Raw genomic sequence first — 19,090 nt, forward strand, 5'->3', positions numbered from 1 at the left:
AAGAGGATGCAGCAGCCTCCCAAGGGCCAAGTGCAACAAATTCTTTGGCACCCTTGCTGGGGACTGGTGGTACAGGGAGAGGAGCCAGCACAGAGTTGTGGTGGTCAGAGAGTGCTCAGTTCATCTGCCAGATCAGCATTAGGCAAGTGCAGACTCCTGTGAGGAGGAAGAGGAGGAGGAGAGAAGGAAAGCAACAAGGAGGAAGAAGACCATGAGGAGAATGGAGAGTTTCCAGCAAAAAAACTTTAAGCAGGGTGTGGAGAGGATTCCCCATATCCCTGTTTCTAGAGAAGGCAGGTCACTAGAGAGGGTTTGGATTTGGTGAACCTCTGCAAGATCTGTCTCCATCCAGGGAACTGATATACAGTTCAGGGGGCCATCCGAATCCCAGGACATATACAGTTCGGGGGGGTATCTGAATCCCAGGACACCTCCCAGAATCTTTCTGGAAGCAGCTCCTGCACCCTGGAACACACACTGCCTGCTGATGGTGAAAGCTCAAGGATTCAGGACAGCATGTAGACCAATCTTAGGACACAGGCTCCAAGTCTGTGTGCTACACTCACTCATCTGGTCTCCAGAAGCAGCCCAGTCAGACACTTCAAGCCTATTAGGCAACACATGTGCTTTTGCCCTGAGGACCTTGTATGCATCCTCAATATTGGCTGAAACCAGGTGTGCCCATCTGTAACAGGAGCTATGTGGTTCAAAGGGGACTTGATAGACTGTTGGACAGAGAAGCTAGTGAAGGTACAGGATAGAAAGATGGGGGTTGGGGAGAAGGTTACGGAGAAGGTTGGGTGAAAGCAGGAAATGAAGATAGGTTTGTGGGTTTTGCACTTCTCCTAGCAAGATAAACACTGAATGCCTTTTTGAGGAAGAAAGATGTGCTATCATTACAGGAAGGGTGGCCCCAGCTTTGTGATTGGAGGATGTGTGTCCCCAATGGCCAAGCTGTCTTCAGTTTGGAAGACTGTTGTTTCTTGGGAATTTCACTGTCAGTTATTATGGGAGCAGATCAAGAGGAATACCAAGGAAGAGGCAGGGGCAGCAGGAGACTCCAGGACCAAGCCATGGTGGTCCTCAGATGTTGATGACCATCATCTGGGGAACACTGGATAGCAAGTAAGCCCCCATTTCCACCCACCCCTGCACCTGAGCGTGTTAAGTGGCCTGTGAACCTATAACTCAGCCTGAATTTAACTTCTCAGAATATTCCTTTTTTTCTTTTACTTTCTTCCTTTCTTTTCTTCTTTCTTTGCTTTTTTTTTTAACTGGTGATTGAGCCCTGGGGCACTCAACCACTGAGTCACATCCCCAGCCTTATTTTGTATTTTATTTAGAGATAGGGTCTCACTGAGTTGCTTAGCACCTTGCATTTGCTGAGGCTGGCTTTGAACCTCCTGCCTCAGCCTCCTGAGCCACTGGGATTACAGGCGTGCATCACCATGCTTGGCATTATACCCAATTCTTAAGGTTAATACTATTGACAGGTACAGAATATATTCAATAGGTATTGATTTCAACGTGACCCTATGGGGTTGTGTTAGTTAGCTCTTTGTTGCTGTGACAATATACTGGAGAAAATTATCTAAAAACAAGAAAAGATTTATTTTGGTTCATGGTTTCAGAGATTTAATTTCATAGTCACTTGGCCCTATCACATTGGTCCTGTGGGAAGCAGAACTTCATGGCAGAAGCACAGGCAGAAGAGAATGTGTTCAGGAAGCAGAGAGAGAGAAAAAAAGAGAGAAATGCTATTTTCATGTATTTAATTATTTATTTGTTAGTACCAGGGATTTAACCCAGAGGTACTGTCCCACTGAGCCACATCCATAACCCCTTTTTTTAAAAAAAAAAAAAACTATTTTCTGGTTAGACACAATACCTTTATTTTGTTTATTTAATTATTTTTATGTGGTGTTGAGGATCAAACCCAGGGCCTTGCGCATGCTAGGCGAGCACTCTACCACTGAGTCACAACCCCAGCACCACCCCCAACACTTTTTATTTGTTATTTTTGACACCTGGTCTTACTAAATTGATTAGGGTCTCACTAAGTTGTCAAGGCTGACCTAGAACCTGCAATGCTCCTGCCTAAGCCTCCCTTTCTGCCCCTAGTCAGTGGGATTAAAGGTGTGCTGCCATCACATCCGGACTTTCCATCATATTCTTGCAATATACTGGAAATCAGCATAGTGGTTAGATCTGCTACAACAAGAAGTTGAAGAAGAAACCTGTTTCTACCACTGACTTGTCTGCCTTTTTCTTGTTTCAATATAGCGTAAGTGAGCAATTGGAGAAGTTGCTCACTTATCCCTTCATAGTGGCAAAATTTTCTATCCTGGGCCTGCCTCAATAGCCCCAGCAGTTGGAAGCTGAGAGTATGGCATGTTCCAAGGCCCTTTGGTGGAAGGCAGTATAACTGACACAGAGTTTAGAACACAAAGGGTTTGTGCTGTTTGCTGAGTTTGGAGAGGCTGGTGGGAAGCGATTCCTCAGGACTTGAAAGCCAAAGAAAATATTTTGGTATAGTCTAAGAGCAATGGGAATCTGCAAAATAATTTTAGGCAGGAGGATGACCCTTTTTTATTTGCTTGCTTGTTTGTTATTGGTGCTGGGATGCAACTCAGGGGTTAAGCATGTGCTCTACTACTGAGCTATACTCCCATTGCTTAAATTAGATTTTTAAAAGAGGGATATGTAGTAAGGTGCAGTGGCACATATCTATAATCCAGCAGCTTGGGAGGTTGAGAGAGGAGGATTTTAAGTTCAAAGCCAGTCTCACTAACCTAGAGAGATTCTGTCTCTAAAGAAAAAATAAAGAAAGAAAGAAGGAAGGAAGGAAGAAAATATATAACATAAATATGTATGTATATGGGCTTTGGATATGTGGCTCAGTGGTAAAACACCCCTGGGTTTAATCCCTGGTACGAAGAAGAAGAAAAATGAGAAGAAGAAGGAGAAGGAGAAGGAGAAAAGAAAGAAATGGTATGCTTTCCTGTGGGAAATGGAATTGAGGCAAGGAGACCACAAGGAAAAGAGCAATAAAGATGGCCTCAACTGGGGGAAAAGGAGAAGGTACAGAGAAGGGGCACTTGGGAGATATTTCAATGTTGAGCCAGTAGGATGTGTTTGAGCATGGGGCAACCCAGGGGTACTCTACCACTGAGCTACACCCAAGCCCTTTATATTTTTAATTTAAGATGGAATCTTGCTAAGTTGCAGAGGCTGACCTTGAATTTACCATTCTCCTGCCTTAACCTCCTCAGTAGCTAGGACTACAGGCATGCACCACCATGCCCCTGAACCAGCAGGATTAGGAAATGCCATGATTGGTTAAAGGGGAGATAGTGAGGAGGCAACAGAGATTAACACTTAGGGTCAGCTCTGGAGTCAGGCCCTGCACAATTGACTGGCATTCCTCCTAGACAGGAGGCACCGGGAAACATCAAGTGCATAGTACCTAAAACAACTCCACCTTGGAAACACTTCCTCCTGGTAGCTTGGGACCTCCACACCTTAGGAGAAGTTTGCTCGTTTCCTTTTTAGAGGGCCTTCTTGCATCAGTCCTCATGCACTGATCACCTGAGAATGTTTCAAAAAATGGAGCAACTCCAGAGAGTGTCAGTATTTAGAGCAGAATCTTGAGAGTCTGAGGGCAAGGAACAGGAGAAGGTCTTTGGGGATGGAGTTTGGACCAAGCTCTCAAGTGATGGGATTTCAACAAGAGTGCACACCCCTTTGATATGTGTGTGTCTGTGCACATGTATATAGCTGGAAGCTTCCTGGAGGAAGCAGCCTGGGTGAGGAACCAGGGTAGAAATAGGGTGGGGCTCTCCAGGAAACGAAGAGAACTAAGCAGAACCATTAAAACCTCAAGATAAAACCGGGGTAGATACAGATCCCATGTGCCAGGCTTTCCCTTAGGACTCATGCTTTCAACCTAACTTCCACATTCAGGTAGGAGGGATCCTGGCCATCAGGAAGGAAGGTGATGGAGTGGGAGCTCTGCTGCCTTGGAAATTACTTCATTTCCTTCCACCCAAATAGCTGAGTCCCTGACCCACTCTAGATGCTTGCTTAGTCCTCATCCCAAATGTATCTCCCTATGAGTCCTGGGCAGGTACAAAAATCTCCTTAGGAGGAAGCCCTTTCCTGAAGCTGCATGAGGATAATAGGGAGGGGTGTTCCTGATAGTTCTCAGTTGCTGGCTACAGTCCCCAGGGGATGGACCTGGGGTTATGATTGGTAGGGAAGAGAGATCCAGAGACTACCTATCTCCTTCCCTACACACCACCTACCTGACCCAGCATTGGAAATCCAGAGTCCAAAGTATCGTGGTCACAGAGACACATCCAGCATTCCAGGTGTCCTAGGAAGGGTGCAGGCGGTAGCTGATGCGCTGTGGACTCTAAAGATCTCTATGGGGACGCTCTCTGGGAGAACTACCTCAGAGTCTCCTTAGAGAGTAAACCCTAGAGGCAGTAGGGGTGCTGTCAAGCCTTCTGGATCAACCCTTGGGAGGAGTGCAGTGTCAGGTAGCAGTGAGGGTCCTAGGAAGACCGCGATGGGAGGCAAGTAGGTGAACAGGTCCTCCTAGCCCGCGGGGGCGCCCTTTGCCGGGGGTGGGGGTGAGGGGAGGGAGGCGGCAGGGCGGGAAGGCAGTGGAGGCCCCTGGCAGTTGTGCTGCCACTTGGTGATACTCCGAGTCGCCATCTCAGGGTCTCTTGACTCAAATTCCACTCCTCGCGGGGCCACGACGCTGGTTGGCCTGAATCAAGATTCGAGACCCAATCGTCGCCTTTTCCCTCTCTCAGGCTCTTGAGATCGTCACCTCTGCTTTACGCAACATGCAGCCTGAGGGCCTCGAGGGTCCCCACGTGCTCTGCCCGTGGCCTCTGCTGCGTTCGTTTTTTCTGCCCCTGCTGCTGCTGCTGCTGCCACCAAACCCTGTAACCGGCACTGAGATCACTCCCGGTACCACCGACACCCCGACCACTCTAGACGCCCCCAACTCTGGGACCACGCCAGTCACCCCCAGCATCCCAGGCCTGCGAGAGCGCGCGCTGGCCCTAATGCGGGACTTCCCGCTGGTGGACGGGTAAGTAAGTGCCGCATGGGGGCAAGTGGGGCAGAGTGCACCCCTAGGTCAGGAAAGGTTCCAAGCATGCAAGGTTAGCGAGGAGGCCCCCTCACACCTAATGTGGATGCCCACTCTCCAACTTTTCTGGGTGCCCTGCTCTCCTCTACCATTCCCCCTCTGGTGGGAAACCCCCAGCCCAGGCCTCAAGGGACCTCAATATAGTCTGGTAGGGTGAAGGACACCCCCTCCTCCAGATCCCCTGCCTTGCCAGGAAGCCTAAAGTGCCCACCCATCTGTCCCTGACCTGACCTTGCCTTGATGTCCCTCCAGCCACAACGATCTGCCCCTGATCCTGAGGCAGTTTCACAAGAATGGACTAAAGGATGTCAACCTCCACAATTTCAGTGATGGCCAGACCAGCCTGGACAGGCTTAGAGATGGCCTCGTGGGTGCTCAGGTATCACAGGGACACTCAGGGTACCACAGCATGGCTTTTGGGACTTTGGGAAGGAGAGGCAGCTCCAGAGATCCCAAGTTGTCACGTGGGTACTCAGTTACTATAGCAACTCAAGAAGTGCCATGAAGCTTGTTGGGTGGAGGGTTGTATATCTGTCATCCCAGCTATTGAGGAGGCTGAGGCAAGAGGATCACAAGTTCAAGGTCAGCATAAGCAACTTAGAGAGACCTTGTCTCAAAATAAAAAGTAAAAAGGACTGAGAATGTAGCTCAATGCTAAAGATCCCCTGGGTTTAATCTTCAATACCAGAAAAAAAAAAGTGTTATGATGTGGAATCAGGGTCTGCAGGGGCTACGGTGAGCCAGTTTGATTGGTATGAAGGTACCACAGAAGGACAGAAGGAACAGTGCATTCTGTGTGGCCTCTGGGCCCACCAAGTGTTGTGTTAGCCATGGAGGCCCAAGGAGCTCCAAAGTAGCCCCTGCCCAAACCAACCCCTGACCCTCCCCCCAGTTCTGGTCAGCCTACGTTCCATGCCAGACCCAAGACCAGGATGCTGTGCGTCTCACACTGGAGCAGATTGACCTCATTCATCGCATGTGTGCTTCCTATTCTGAGTTGGAGCTTGTGACCTCTGTGAAAGGTAGGTGAAGTAATAGGTGATGTTAGGGATTTGATTGAGCTACTTTAACTCCTAAAAGTAATCACCTGATCTCTCTCCCCCCAGCTCTGAACAGCACCAAGAAATTGGCCTGCCTCATTGGTGTGGAGGGTGGCCACTCACTGGACAACAGCCTCTCCATCTTGCGCACTTTCTATGTGCTGGGAGTACGCTACCTGACGCTCACCCACACCTGCAACACACCCTGGTAAGCACAGTACTGACGGTAGAGGTCTGTCTTCCCCAGGTCACACCAAGAGCCCAGAGCAAACTTTACCCCTAGGAGCTGGCACTGACCCTGGAATGCGGAGGGAAGCTGGTATCGTGGGGTTCACAGAGCAAGACTAGACCCCAGCAGGGCTCTCCCTCTGCCAGATACAACCCATCCTGGGTCCTTGGTTTTTCTTCAGGGAGTTGCAAGGTAGAGAGTTTAGTAGAGGCTCTAGGTTCTTGTGACTGAAACATGGCCACCAGTCAGACTATCTCTTGGTAATCCTGCAGGGCAGAGAGCTCGTCTAAGGATATCCACTTCTTCTACAGCAATGTCAGTGGTCTAACCAGCTTTGGTGAGGTAAGGACCCCAGTTCATACTCCACCCCACACAAATGTACATGCCCCATCTTTCCCTACAGACAAATGCAGGCATGCATGCACCCTTGACACTTGCCTTCCTACCTGTACCTGCAGAAGGTGATAGCAGAAATGAATCGCTTGGGCATGATGGTAGACTTGTCTCATGTCTCTGACGCTGTGGCCCGGAAGGTTCTGGAATTGTCACGGGCACCTGTTATATTCTCCCACTCTGCTGCCAGGAGTGTGTGCAAGAGTGATCGGAATGTTCCTGATGATATCCTGCAGCTTCTGGTGAGAAACTACCCCGGCCCTGGAATCTAAAACAAGAGGTTTGAACCAGGAGCCCTTGATCCCTCAGTTTCCTCTGACCCTTGGCTGAACCACAGACCTATAGTCCATAGCCCTTGAACTCTTGAACAGGGTGGGGGGTCTTTTAGGTCATAAATATTCCTCGACCCCTTAACCTCAGAGCCAAGATATGCCCACCCAAACCATGGCTAAGATTCTCCTATTCACAAAAACCAGAGAGGTGAAGTCTCCTCTGGTTTCTGAAGCCAGAGCTGGACATCTTCCTCATAGGGGCTAGAGGGTGGGCAGGCATGCTGCTATGCCAGGGATCAAGCTGAGTGTCCATTTGACCATCCTTGCAGAAGAAGAATGGTGGCATTGTGATGGTGACCTTTTCTATAGGCGTGCTACAGTGCAACCTGTTAGCCAATGTGTCCACTGTAGCAGGTGAGTTTTCCCCCAACACTTCTAGGCTCTCTCTTTTTTGTGGGTGCTGGGGATAGAACCCCAGTGTACTTTACCATTGAGTTACATCCCCAGTCCTTTTTTGTTTTTGAGACAGGATCTCACTGAATTGCTAAGGCTGACCTTAAACTTGCATGCCTCTGCTTCAGCCTGCAGAGTTGCTGGGATTACAGGCATATGACATCACACCTTGTACTCCCCAGGTTCTCTAAAGAGCTCTGATTTGGACTTGAGGCTCTGAGGGTACCTTGGTATGGCCCCAGTGGTTTGGCTAAAATTCCCCAATGTCTACCTTGGTGCTTTGCAGAACCACTGCCAGAGTCCATGCTGATATGCTGATGGATATAAGGGAGGTGGTCAAACATAGACCTAGGTGCCCACCATCTGCACATCTGCAGGGATACCAAAACACCCTGTTCCTGCCTCTGCTTAGGTCTTCAGGATCTTTGTCAAGTGTTCTCTTTGTCCCTTTTTTATACTCCATACCCCTGGAAAGGTGCACCTAATAGGTTCTCAAGGAGACTAGAGGCAGGGTGAATCTAGATGAGAAATGGCCTAAATGGCTTCACTCAAAACCTGAAGTCCAATCTAGAGCCAGCTGGGATCAGTTGATAAAATCTCAGGGCCTTCAGGAACCTATATGCTACAAGTTAAAGACTACAAGAAGAGGATTAGCAGAGTCTAGCTCTATGGGCACCCCTGCCCTGGAAGCTTCACACTGCAGACTCTCTATCTCCCCAGATCACTTTGACCACATCAAGGCAGTCATTGGATCCAAGTTCATTGGGATTGGTGGAGACTATGATGGTGCCAGCCAGTGAGTACTTTCCAGTGGCTTTTCTGTGGGACCTTTACAGTCACTATGCCTACCACATCATGTTCCTCATAGCCTTTAGGCCTTGCCCACCTCACATCTACCCACTCTTCATTCCCAGGGTCTGCTTCCTGGACCCCACTGACTGTTTTCAGCCCAATGACCCTATTCTAAAGTGTCATATTTGGCTAAACTCCCAGACAGCTCATCTACTCAGCACATGCACCCACCCCCACAAATCCACTCCCTCTGAGTGGACTATCAGCAAGGTCTCGCATGGGCTGGCCATCTTCTCTACCCAGTTCTGGTTCTGGGAAGTTTTTCTTCTTTTTAAATGGAAGGGACACATGCAGATCTTTTTTTTTTTTTTTTTAATTTTTTAGTTGTAGATGGACATAATACCTTTATTTTATTTATTTATTTTTATGTGGTGCTGAGGCTAGAACCCAGTGCCTCACACATGCTAGGCAAGCGCTTTACCACTGAGCTACAACCCCAGCCCCAATCATACAAATCTTAATCATACAGTTCAGTGGGATTTGGCAAATATTCAAATATTCCTCTAAGGGATGAAGAGTGGGGCAAATCACTGTTGCCAACTCCTCACTGCCCATATCTAATCAGAGCTGGGGTGCAGTGACCTAGGACACATAGGGCTAGGATTCTGAGGCCTTTCTGCTGGTGGCCACACAGATTCCCTCAGGGGCTGGAGGATGTGTCTACATACCCACTGCTGATAGAGGAATTGCTGAATCGGGGCTGGAGTGATGAAGAGCTTCAAGGTGTCCTTCGAGGAAATCTGCTACGGGTCTTTGGAGAAGTAGAACAGGTATGCTGAGCTGGGTAAGGAGTGGTCCAGGGTTCTGAAAATGTATTAGGGGCGTCTGGGGGAGTTGCTAACCACCAACTTCCATATCTAGGTACGGGAGGAAAGCAAGTGGCAAAGCCCCCTGGAGGACAGTATCCCAGATGAGCAGGTGGGCAGCCCATGCCGATCCATCCTCTCAAGACTGCGTCAGAAACAATATTTGGCTCCAGACCAGAAACTAACCAAGATCCCCACACATCAAACATCCAGATTATCACGCAAGTGGTCACTCTCAAAATCTTCCTCCTACAAGGTCCCAGGTCTCACAGTTGTTGCCGCCTTCCCAGTCCTCATTCTATGGCTCTAGTGACCCAGTTAGTCCTGCCAGATTTTACTCTGGCAGCTTGGATACCCCGGAGCACCCCCACTTTGGGAAGGCACAAACATTTCCTGGAAATAAATGTTTTGGACATGGAATCGCATGTGAGTGTCCTCGGTGGTAGAGTCTAGTGGCATAGGCTCCCCGGGCTGATGATCATTAGGGGACCCTGCATTTCAGCCACCAGTTGCTCAAAGAATGCCTGATGGTAGTAGCCTGAGGTGACTGAGGGGGTTGAGCTCAGTACTAGATAGTGGGCAGATCTTGCTCAGGAGGGTGGACCCTATTCCAGGTTTCCTCTGAGTAGCTCATCTCTATCGACATGTGAATCCACTGACCATCCCTAGAGGATCTCTTAGGAAATTCTGCTTCAGATTCTCAAGAAGGGAACCTGCCTGGATCATGAATGATATTTGTTCCTCTTTGTACAGAGCTCCCAGTCCTCACAGACTTCCTTTCCAAAAGGCACTAGCATCTACCCCCTGATGAATCTTACCCCCAGGCCCTTAATGATAACTAATAGCAACTGTAATAATAAAAGCTAATACTAACAACTAATAGTAAATAATATATGACGATAATAGAGAGTAATAAAAATAGTTACCATTGCTAGTATCCTGTGTAGACCTCATGACTGAGCAATTTTGCTCCAGATATATATTCAGCAGGAAAGCATGGATACATTCCCCCAAAAGGCATATGAATTTATATTTTTAGTAGCAGTATTCATTCAAACTGCATTTCAGAATCAAACTGTGAGGACCTGAACAGATACTTCACAGAATTAGACATACAATTGATCAAATATATGAAAAAAATGTTCAACATGTCTAGCAATTAGAGAAATGCAAATCAAAACTACACTGAGATTTCATCTCACTCCAGTCAGAATGACAATTATTAAGAATACAAACTAGGGGCTGGGGTTGTGGCTCAGCGGTAGAGCACTCGCCCCGCATGTGTGAGGCCCTGGGTTCGATCCTCAGCACCACATAAAAATAAATAAATAAAATAAAGGTATTGTGTCCAACTACAACTAAAAAAAAAAAAAAGAATACAAACTATAGGGCTGGGTTGTAGCTCAGTGGTAGAGTTCTTGCCTAGTATGTGTGAGGGACTGGGTTTGATTTTCAACACCACATATAAGTAAATAAAAGTAAAGGTTCATCAACAACTAAAAAAAGTTTTTTTAAAAAAGAATACAAGCAACAATAAATGGTGGCAAGAAAGTAGGGAAAAGGGTATACTCATACACTGCAAACTAGTGCAACCACTAAGGAAAGCAGTATGAAGATTCCTCAGAAAACTTGGAATGGAACCACCATATGACTCAGTTATCTCATTCCTCAGTCTATACCCAAAGGACTTAAAATCAGCATACCACAATGATGCAGCCATATCAATGTTTAGAGCAGCCCAATTCACAATAGCTAAACTATGGAACCAACCTAGGTGCCCTTCAACAGATGAATGGATATAGAAAATGTGGCGTATGTACACAGTGGAATATTACTTAGCCTTAAAGAAAAATGAAATTATTGCATTTGCTGGTAAATGGATGGTGCTGGAGAACATCATGCTAAGAAAAATAAGCCGATCCCGAAGAACCAAAGGCTGGATGTTTTCTCTGATATGCGGATGCTAATTCACAATAAGGAGGGAATAGGGAAGAATAGAGGTATTTTGGATTAGACAGAGGGGAGTGAAGGGAAGGGAGCAGTTATGGGAGTAAGAAGAATAGCAGAATGAATCAGACATTATTATCCTATGTGTATGTATGATTACACAATTGGTGTAATTCTACATCATATACAACCAGAAGAATGAGAAATTATACTCCATTTATGTATGATGTGTCAAAATGTATTCTACTAGGGTTGGGTGCGGTCGCAGATGCCTGTAATCCCAGCAGTTTGGGAGGCTGACAGGAGGATTGTGAGTTCAAAGCCAGCCTCAGCAACAGTGAGACACTAAGCAACTCAGTTAGACCCTATCTCTAAATAAAATGTAAAAAGGTTGAGGATGTGCCTCAGTGGTTAAGCACCCCTGGCTTCAATCCCCAGTACCAAAAAAAAAAAAAATTTGTTTTGTTGGGCATGGCAGGGCACGCCTGTAATCCCAGTAATGCTGGAGATGCTAGAGGCTGAGGCAAGAGGATCCAAGTTTAAGATCAGTCTCAGCAACTTAGTGAGACACTGCCTCAAAATAAAAAATAAAAAAGGGCTGAGGATATACCTCAGTGATAAGGGGCTCCTGGGTTCAATCCCCAGTAACACAAAAAGAAAAAAGTATTTTAAAAAAAATCACATTAACTTGAGAAGCAAAAATAAAAGTGACTGGGAATATAGCTCAGTGATGGAGCACTTGCCTAGCATGCATGGGTTCAATCCACAATACTGCAAAAAAACAAATAAAACCTTGATTGCTGAATTTGCAACAGAAATAATGGAAGCCCACACAAAGTAAACTATCTTTAACACAGAGAATGAAAGAAATTATTAATGTTCAATTCTGTGTAAAAATATTCTTCAAAAAATGAAGGAAGCCAGGCGTAGTGGCACACACCTGTAATCCCAGCACTCCAGAGGCTGAGACAAGAGAATCACAAATTCAAAGCCAGCCTCAGCAATGACAAGGCGCTAAGCAACTCAGTGAGACCCTGTCTCTAAATAAAATCCACAATGCCAAGAAAAAAAAAAAAGAAAAAGAAAAATACACTGGTACATGATGCGTGTCCATAATCCCAGCTACTAGGAGGCTAAAGCAGGAAGACTTCAAGTTCCAGGCCAGTGCATGGTAATTTAGCAAGATCCTATTGAAAACAAAATTAAAAAGGGCTGGGGATGTAGCTCACTGGTAGCCCACCCCTGAGTTTACACAGAAGAATGTTTTGTACAGAAACAAAATTCAACTCTAAAGGCTACAATAACATGGTCTCCCATAAAAATCGTTTGTTTGTTTGTTTATTTATTTATTTCCGGAATTGAGCCCAGGGCTGCTTAATCACTGAACCACATCCCCAGTCCCTTTCTATATATTTTATTTAGAGACAGGGACTCAACATGTTGCTGAGGCTGGCTTTGAACTCCTTATCCTCCTACCTCAGCCTCCCAAGCCTCTGGGATTACACCTGCCACCGCACCCAGCTTCATTTTTATTTTTACAGTCTGTAGAGAATACAGTGAAAACATACAGATCCAGGACTAGGGATGTATGTAACTCAGTGATGAAGACCAGCATCGTGAGGCCTTGGGTTCAGTCCCTAGTACTGCAAAACAAACACCATACAGATCCAGTTCACTTTTCTGAGCAGTAGCATAGAATTTCATGGAATGTTTGACCCTCAAGGACAAGGCACAACCTGGCAGCTGAACCCCAAGGTGGCTCTGGCTAGAGTTGAAATTAGGCCGATTCCTGGGTCCTTACCCAGTTCCGGTATCGCTAGAGGAAGCCCTCCAGGCCCAGGGGGGCGCCCTCCTAGTTGGGGAGAGAGCACTGCGGTGCCCCCTGGCGACTCCGCTTCGCAGCACAAAGGATCCCAGCACGTGGGTGCCAGCGTAGCGACCTCCAAACGAGGCTGCATCCACCTGAATCTACGGTCGGTACTCCGTCTTTGCCCCCTGCCCTTCACTCGCCCCTCCCAGGCATCTCGTTCATCACGCCTCCCCCCACACACACACCATTCCGCGGATCATGTTCCCCCTTGGCCTGGAAGGTCCCTGGGCGCCCCACCCGCGGGCTCTGCTATGTCTGTCGTTCCTGCTCTTTCTGCTTCTGCTGCCTCCGCAGCCATTAACCCACTCCCAGACCACGCTGGGCACCCCCAACGCCTCAACCGCCTCGGGCACTCCCAGTGCCCCAACCCCTCCAGGCACCCCTGTCTCCCCACCCACACCGGGCACCCCCCGTGTCCCGGGCCTACGAGAGCGGGCTAGGACCCTGATGAGTGACTTCCGGCTTGTGGATGGGTATGTAGGTGACTTCCTGGGAAGGGTAGGTTCTGAGCATGCAGGGCTAGGGAGCGGACGTCCCTCTCACACCACCCCTGGAGGGTCTCTCAGCCTTTCTCCATTGGGGTGGGTGTCCTCTACCCTATTACCCCATTACTCTCTCCAGTCAGACCTCAGGGGTCTCCATATTGTATGTGTGATGGAGCTTGGGGGTGGTGAGGAAAGGTAGGCACAAGCATGTTGCTATGTCCTGCTTGACCAGGAGGCCATGTCCCCATTCTGATCTCCTTTTTTTTTTTATTAATTAATTGATATATATTTTTTTAGTTGTAGTTGGACACATTACCCTTATTCATTTATTTTTATGTGGTGCTGAGGATGGAACCCAGGGCTTCCCACGTGCTAGGCAAGCACTCTACCACTGAGCCACAACCCCAGCCCCATTCTGATCTCCTTTTGACCCTACTAGCCACAATGACCTACCTCTGCTCCTGAGACAGCTTTTCCAGAACAGGCTGCAAGATGTGAATCTGCGCAATTTCAGCCGTGGCCAGACCAGCCTGGACAGGCTTAGAGAAGGCTTTGTGGGAGCTCAGGTACCATAGGGACACACACACAGTACCAGCATGGCTGCTGGAGAATGTTGGGATTAGAGAAACCTGGGGGTGGGGGCAGATTTTGGGTGACTAGGTACATAGGCATGCAGTGAGCCATAAGATGAATGTTAGAGAGTGTAGAGACCAAGACAGATAAGCTGCATGGGTGCCTGGATTCTTTGGAGATAGGTTGGAAATGACCAGAAAATCCCTGGTGAGCGTGGGGATTGCTGGAGTCATAAAGGATGGTTAATTGGCCTGGGTAATTTGCATACATGGGAATTAGTCCATGATGTGTCATGAGTCCAATTTAGTCATTGGCAGAAAGCTTATTAGTTAGTCATCAAAGTACCATGGGGTCATGTGGTGCCTCACTTGGGGTCACAAACCCAAACGGGTGCTGTGGGGACTGAGGCAGGCCTAGGGCAATGGAGACCATCCTGGGCTCATTCTATACCCACTGCACTAGTTCTGGTCAGCCTACATCCCATGCCAGACCCAGGACCGGGATGCCATACGCCATTCCCTGGAGCAGATTGATGTCATTCGCCGCATGTGTGACTCCTATTCTGAACTGGAACTTGTGACCTCAGCTGAAGGTGGGCTGGTAGATGGAGGGATAGTCCAGGGATTATTCCAGTGATTGTCCCTGGGCTCTGAGCCCTTGACTCTCCATCCTTTTCTAGGTCTGAACAACACTAAAAAACTGGCTTGCCTTATTGGTGTGGAGGGTGGCCACTCACTGGACAGCAGCCTTTCTGTATTGCGCACTTTCTATCTGCTGGGAGTTCGCTACCTGACTCTCACCTTCATTTGCAGTACACCTTGGTGAGCACTCTGCTTGATTAGGGAGGGAAAACTGCTTCATTACTGGGATGGGCCTGACCAGATGTGAGGATAAAGTGGTCCACAGAGGAAGGCTATACTCCCAGCAGGTCCTGGGTCTTCACTTGTTCTGGAGGTAGGATGGATGGATAGACAGAGGGCATCCATTCTGATGTCCAAGGTATGACCAGCCAGATTGTTCTCCCCTGGCTGTCCTACAGGGCAGAGAGTTCCACCAAGTTCAGATACCACTTCTACACCAACGTCAGTGGGTTGACAAGCTTTGGTGAGGTGAGGACTCTTGTTCCATACCCTATCCTACCTTCCCTACTGATTTGTATACACACCTCTGCACCCGACACCCCATCCTTCTCTCCCCCAAACTCAATTGTCCCTGCAGAAAGTGGTAGAGGAAATGAACCGCTTAGGCATGATGATAGACTTGTCCTACGCCTCGGACACCTTGGTGAGGCGGACCCTGGAGGTGTCAAGGGCTCCCGTGATCTTCTCCCACTCAGCCGCCAGGACTGTATGCGACAATTTGCTAAATGTTGCTGATGATATACTGCAGCTTCTGGTGAGTGCCCACCCAGCCCTCACACCCAGAGCTTCATCAAAAGGAATGTTTCATCTAAAGATTCTTGATCCTGAACAAAAAAAAAGCTGTTGGCCCAGGTCTCACATACCCTTGTACCCAAAGGTGGTTAACCCTCCTTCATCTCTGAAACCCAAAGCCAAATCAGTTACACCCAGAGACCCACAAAGCCAGAAAGGGGAAGTACCTGCCAACTCCTGAAGCTAGGACAGAGTGCTGACCTACCAGGGCCTTCACAGCATGGGAAGTGTGCCATCAGGCCAGATGGGCTGAACTAAGTGTGCCTTTGTCTATCCCTATAGAAGAAGAATGGTGGCATCGTGATGGTAACTCTGTCCATGGGGGTGCTACAGTGCAACCTGTTAGCTAACGTGTCTACCGTTGCAGGTGAGCTCTACTCTGTGCAACTCTGGCTTGGACTGTGGTTGTGGGGTCTCTCAGGAAAGATCCAGCAGTCTAGCACATGTTGGGCAATGGCAGACCTTTCAACAACCCAGAGGCAGCAAACTCATCTCCCCAGTCAGTGCTGTTGGGTTTGATATCTCTGCTTGAGCCTCACTTTTACTCTCAATTCTCTCTCATTTCCCACATCTCTGAGCAGGACAGGCAGAGCTCCTACTGGGTTCTCAAGGAACCCAGAGGTAGTAAGAAGTTCAAAGTGGTGGCTCTCAGGTCTGCTCCAGGCCTAGTGTTTTGTCTGTAGCCACTCCAGGACTTACGACTGACCCTGAGCTCTATGAGGTCAGCTGCCATGATCTGGAATTCTGTGGACAGAGTCAAAGCTTCCTCAGATCAGGGCTGGTCCCAGGTTCCAACTCCAGCCGAAACTGCCCATCATCAACCTTCACCTTCTAGATCACTTTGACCACATCAGGAAAGTCATTGGGTCTGAGTTCGTTGGGATTGGCGGAAATTATGATGGGTCTGGCCGGTGAGTTCTTCCCCTGGACTTGGCCTGGGCTGGGGTACAGAAGGGGGTCCTTTAGACTTAATTCCACATCCAGGACCTGTTTTCTAGGTTGGCCCTGTCCTTCCTGTGGCCCAGTGGACCCATTTCAGGTGGTCACACTTGTTAAGTACTCCCCCAGCAGACCACTGTGGGCTGACCATCTGCTTGGCCGCTAGGGCTTCAGAACTCCAGTCTTGAAGGCACTTCCAAAGTTGCATTCACAAGCTGGAAGAACTTAACCTTCAGTTTTAGTCATTTGTGACTAGGGCTGGTAGGACTCCAGGTCCTAGACCAGGATTGAAGCCAAGGTCCCACAGCTGACTGGTAGGTGGCTACACAGGTTTCCTCAGGGGCTGGAGGATGTATCCACATACCCAGTGCTGATAGAAGAGTTGTTGAGACGGGGTTGGAGTGAGGAAGAGCTTCAAGGTGTACTTCGAGAAAATCTACTGCGTGTCTTCAGACAAGTAGAACAGGTATGCTGAGTTGGACAATAGGATGGTCGGTTCAATGGTTTAAGCAGGTCAGGAGGCTGCTGTGGGGGTACATGGCTGCTGACTCTCTCACTCTAGATCAGAGAGGAAAGCAGTGGACAGAGCCCTGTGGAGGCTGAGTTTCTAGACAGGCAGCTGAGCAGGTCCTGCCACTCGTACCTCCTGCCTCAGCCTCTGAATAAACACATGGCTACACACCCAGAGAAGACCAACTGGCCAAGTAGTCAAGACCTGCAGAAGCCCTCAAACGCTTCTCCACATCCAATTCCAGGCCTTGTGGGTCTTGCTGTCTTCCCAGTCCTCATCCTCTGGCTTTGGTGATCTGGCCAGTATCCCCCAGAAATCACTGTGCAAAGTTCCACAAGGTCCCAATCCTTGTTATTCTGTCCCCAGAATGTGGTGAAAATAAAATTTGAGACTTGGAGCCACGTGTGAGTGTCCTTTCTTCATGGTGGGTGTAGGGTCAGGCAGGTTCTTGATTGGTGAGGGGACCTGTGGCCTATACATTCAGCTGCTTAAGGAGAGGGGTTCCCACTCACCTCCAGTCTTGTTTCTCAGGAAGGACAGAGTTGCTCACTGGACTCTTCTTGTGCTGAAAACCTGAGCCCAGAGAATGTCACAAAGGAATTGAGTTTAGTGGGTGTTACTGTGTGTGGATTCCCCTCTTCCTCTGAAAGGTTCAATTTGTTTAAGAAGCTGATCTGATATTATTTATTTTTTATAATTTGGTTTGGTTTGGTTTAGTTTGGTACTGGTGATTGAACCCAGGACCTCTTTATCACTGAGCTATATCACCAGACCTTTTTGTTTTTTATTTTAAGACAGGGTCTGGCTGTGTTGCTGAGGCCTCAAACTTGTGTTCCTCCCGCCTCAGCCTCCCAAATTGCTGGGATTACAGACATAAGCTGGTAGTATTTATAAACAGGAACTTGTTTGATATTAGTGGAAAAAATTATTTATAAATATGTCAGCTTTTTCAGATACGGTCCTCTGATTTTCTTTACTTATTTATTGAATTTTGGTGCTGGGCGTTGGTACCCAGGTCTTCACACATGCTAGGCTCTAGCACTGAGCTATATTTCCAGTGCTAAATATTGTTGATTGTTGTTTTAGGTCAACATGTCTTGGGGGTGATTTGTATGTAGGTTGATCACTGAAACAATGCTATTTTTCTTTTTAAAAAATTTTTGTTGTATATGGACACAATACTTTTATTTATTTATTTTTATGTGGTGCTGAGGATTGAACCCAGTGTGTCACACATGCTGGCAAGTGCTCTATCACTGACCTACAACTGCAGCCTCATGAAATAATGCTATTTTTCATACCTTGTATTCCTGCATGCTCTTTTTATGTTTTGTTTCATGTTGCTAATATTCACTTACCTTTTTAAATGTTTATTATGCTAATTAAAAAATTTTTTGGTACTGGGGATTGAACACAGGGGTGCTTTGCCACTAAGCACATCTCCAGCCCTTTTTTGCTTAATTTTTATTTTGAGATAAGATCTCACTAAGTTGCTTAGGGCCTCACTAAGTTGCTGAGGTCGTCCTTGAACTTGTGATGCTCCTATCTTAGCCTCCCATGTCTCTAGGATTATAGGTATGCACTACAGAACCTGCCCTAATTTAAAACTTTTTATCCATGTACTCCAGAAATCTTCCTGATAGATTTTTTTTTTTAATGTCTGTACACACCAAATATCTTTTTTTTGTAAGGGCGGGGGACTGAGGCTTGAAACCAGTCTGAGGCTTGTACTCTACCACTTGGCTATATCCCTGCTCCTTTTTATTTTATTTTTTTTTTTAATTTTGAGACAGGGGAGCCAGATGCAGTGATGCACACCTGTAATCCCAGCAGCTTGGGAGGCTGAGACAGGAGGATCGCAAGTTCAAAGCCAGCCTCAGAAACAGCAAGGTGCTAAGCTACTCAGTGAGACCCTGTTTCTAAATAAAATAGAAAATAGAGCTGGGGTTGTGGCTTAGTTATTGAATTACCCTGAGTTCAATTCCCGGTTTCCCCCCACCAAAAAAAAAAAAAAAAAAAAAATTTTTTTTTTTTAAAGAGAGAGAGAGAGAGAACTTTTTAATATTTATTTTTTAGTCATTGGCGGACAAAACATCTTTGTTTGACAATGCCAGGTGAGCATG

At 47.4% G+C, this 19,090-nt stretch overlaps 2 protein-coding genes across 2 annotated transcripts; both read left to right on the top strand.

Annotated features, from left to right (window-relative positions):
- The first annotated feature begins 876 nt into the window (after positions 1-876).
- LOC107150965 (dipeptidase 2-like) lies at positions 877-9,629 on the top strand. Its single transcript, XM_015496179.2, has 11 exons — positions 877-1,125; positions 4,821-5,104; positions 5,417-5,543; positions 6,057-6,186; positions 6,271-6,412; positions 6,706-6,775; positions 6,892-7,068; positions 7,428-7,512; positions 8,272-8,347; positions 9,038-9,173; positions 9,265-9,629. The coding sequence occupies exons 2-11, from the start codon at positions 4,854-4,856 to the stop codon at positions 9,517-9,519; spliced, it is 1,449 nt and encodes a 482-aa protein (XP_015351665.1). The 5' UTR covers positions 877-1,125; positions 4,821-4,853; the 3' UTR covers positions 9,520-9,629.
- A 3,055-nt stretch (positions 9,630-12,684) lies between these two features.
- LOC107151072 (dipeptidase 3-like) lies at positions 12,685-17,364 on the top strand. The gene is made up of 10 exons (XM_015496317.2): positions 12,685-13,499; positions 13,951-14,077; positions 14,547-14,676; positions 14,764-14,905; positions 15,124-15,193; positions 15,303-15,479; positions 15,800-15,884; positions 16,353-16,428; positions 16,787-16,922; positions 17,019-17,364. The coding sequence occupies exons 1-10, from the start codon at positions 13,225-13,227 to the stop codon at positions 17,259-17,261; spliced, it is 1,461 nt and encodes a 486-aa protein (XP_015351803.1). The 5' UTR covers positions 12,685-13,224; the 3' UTR covers positions 17,262-17,364.
- Positions 17,365-19,090: the final 1,726 nt, after the last annotated feature.

This window comes from Marmota marmota, unplaced genomic scaffold (assembly GCF_001458135.2).
Source record: "Marmota marmota marmota unplaced genomic scaffold, marMar, whole genome shotgun sequence".
In the NCBI taxonomy this organism is placed as follows: Eukaryota; Metazoa; Chordata; class Mammalia; order Rodentia; family Sciuridae; genus Marmota; species Marmota marmota.

Bases quoted from the DNA above. Each gene is read 5' to 3' on its own strand.
- LOC107150965 (XM_015496179.2), top strand. From the start codon at position 4,854: ATGCAGCCTGAGGGCCTCGAGGGTCCCCACGTGCTCTGCCCGTGGCCT. The intron at 5,105-5,416 runs GTAAGTAAGTGC...ATGTCCCTCCAG, and splicing joins GACTTCCCGCTGGTGGACGG to CCACAACGATCTGCCCCTGA. The intron at 6,187-6,270 runs GTAGGTGAAGTA...CTCTCCCCCCAG, and splicing joins GCTTGTGACCTCTGTGAAAG to CTCTGAACAGCACCAAGAAA.
- LOC107151072 (XM_015496317.2), top strand. From the start codon at position 13,225: ATGTTCCCCCTTGGCCTGGAAGGTCCCTGGGCGCCCCACCCGCGGGCT. The intron at 14,078-14,546 runs GTACCATAGGGA...CCACTGCACTAG, and splicing joins AAGGCTTTGTGGGAGCTCAG to TTCTGGTCAGCCTACATCCC. The intron at 15,885-16,352 runs GTGAGCTCTACT...TTCACCTTCTAG, and splicing joins TAACGTGTCTACCGTTGCAG to ATCACTTTGACCACATCAGG.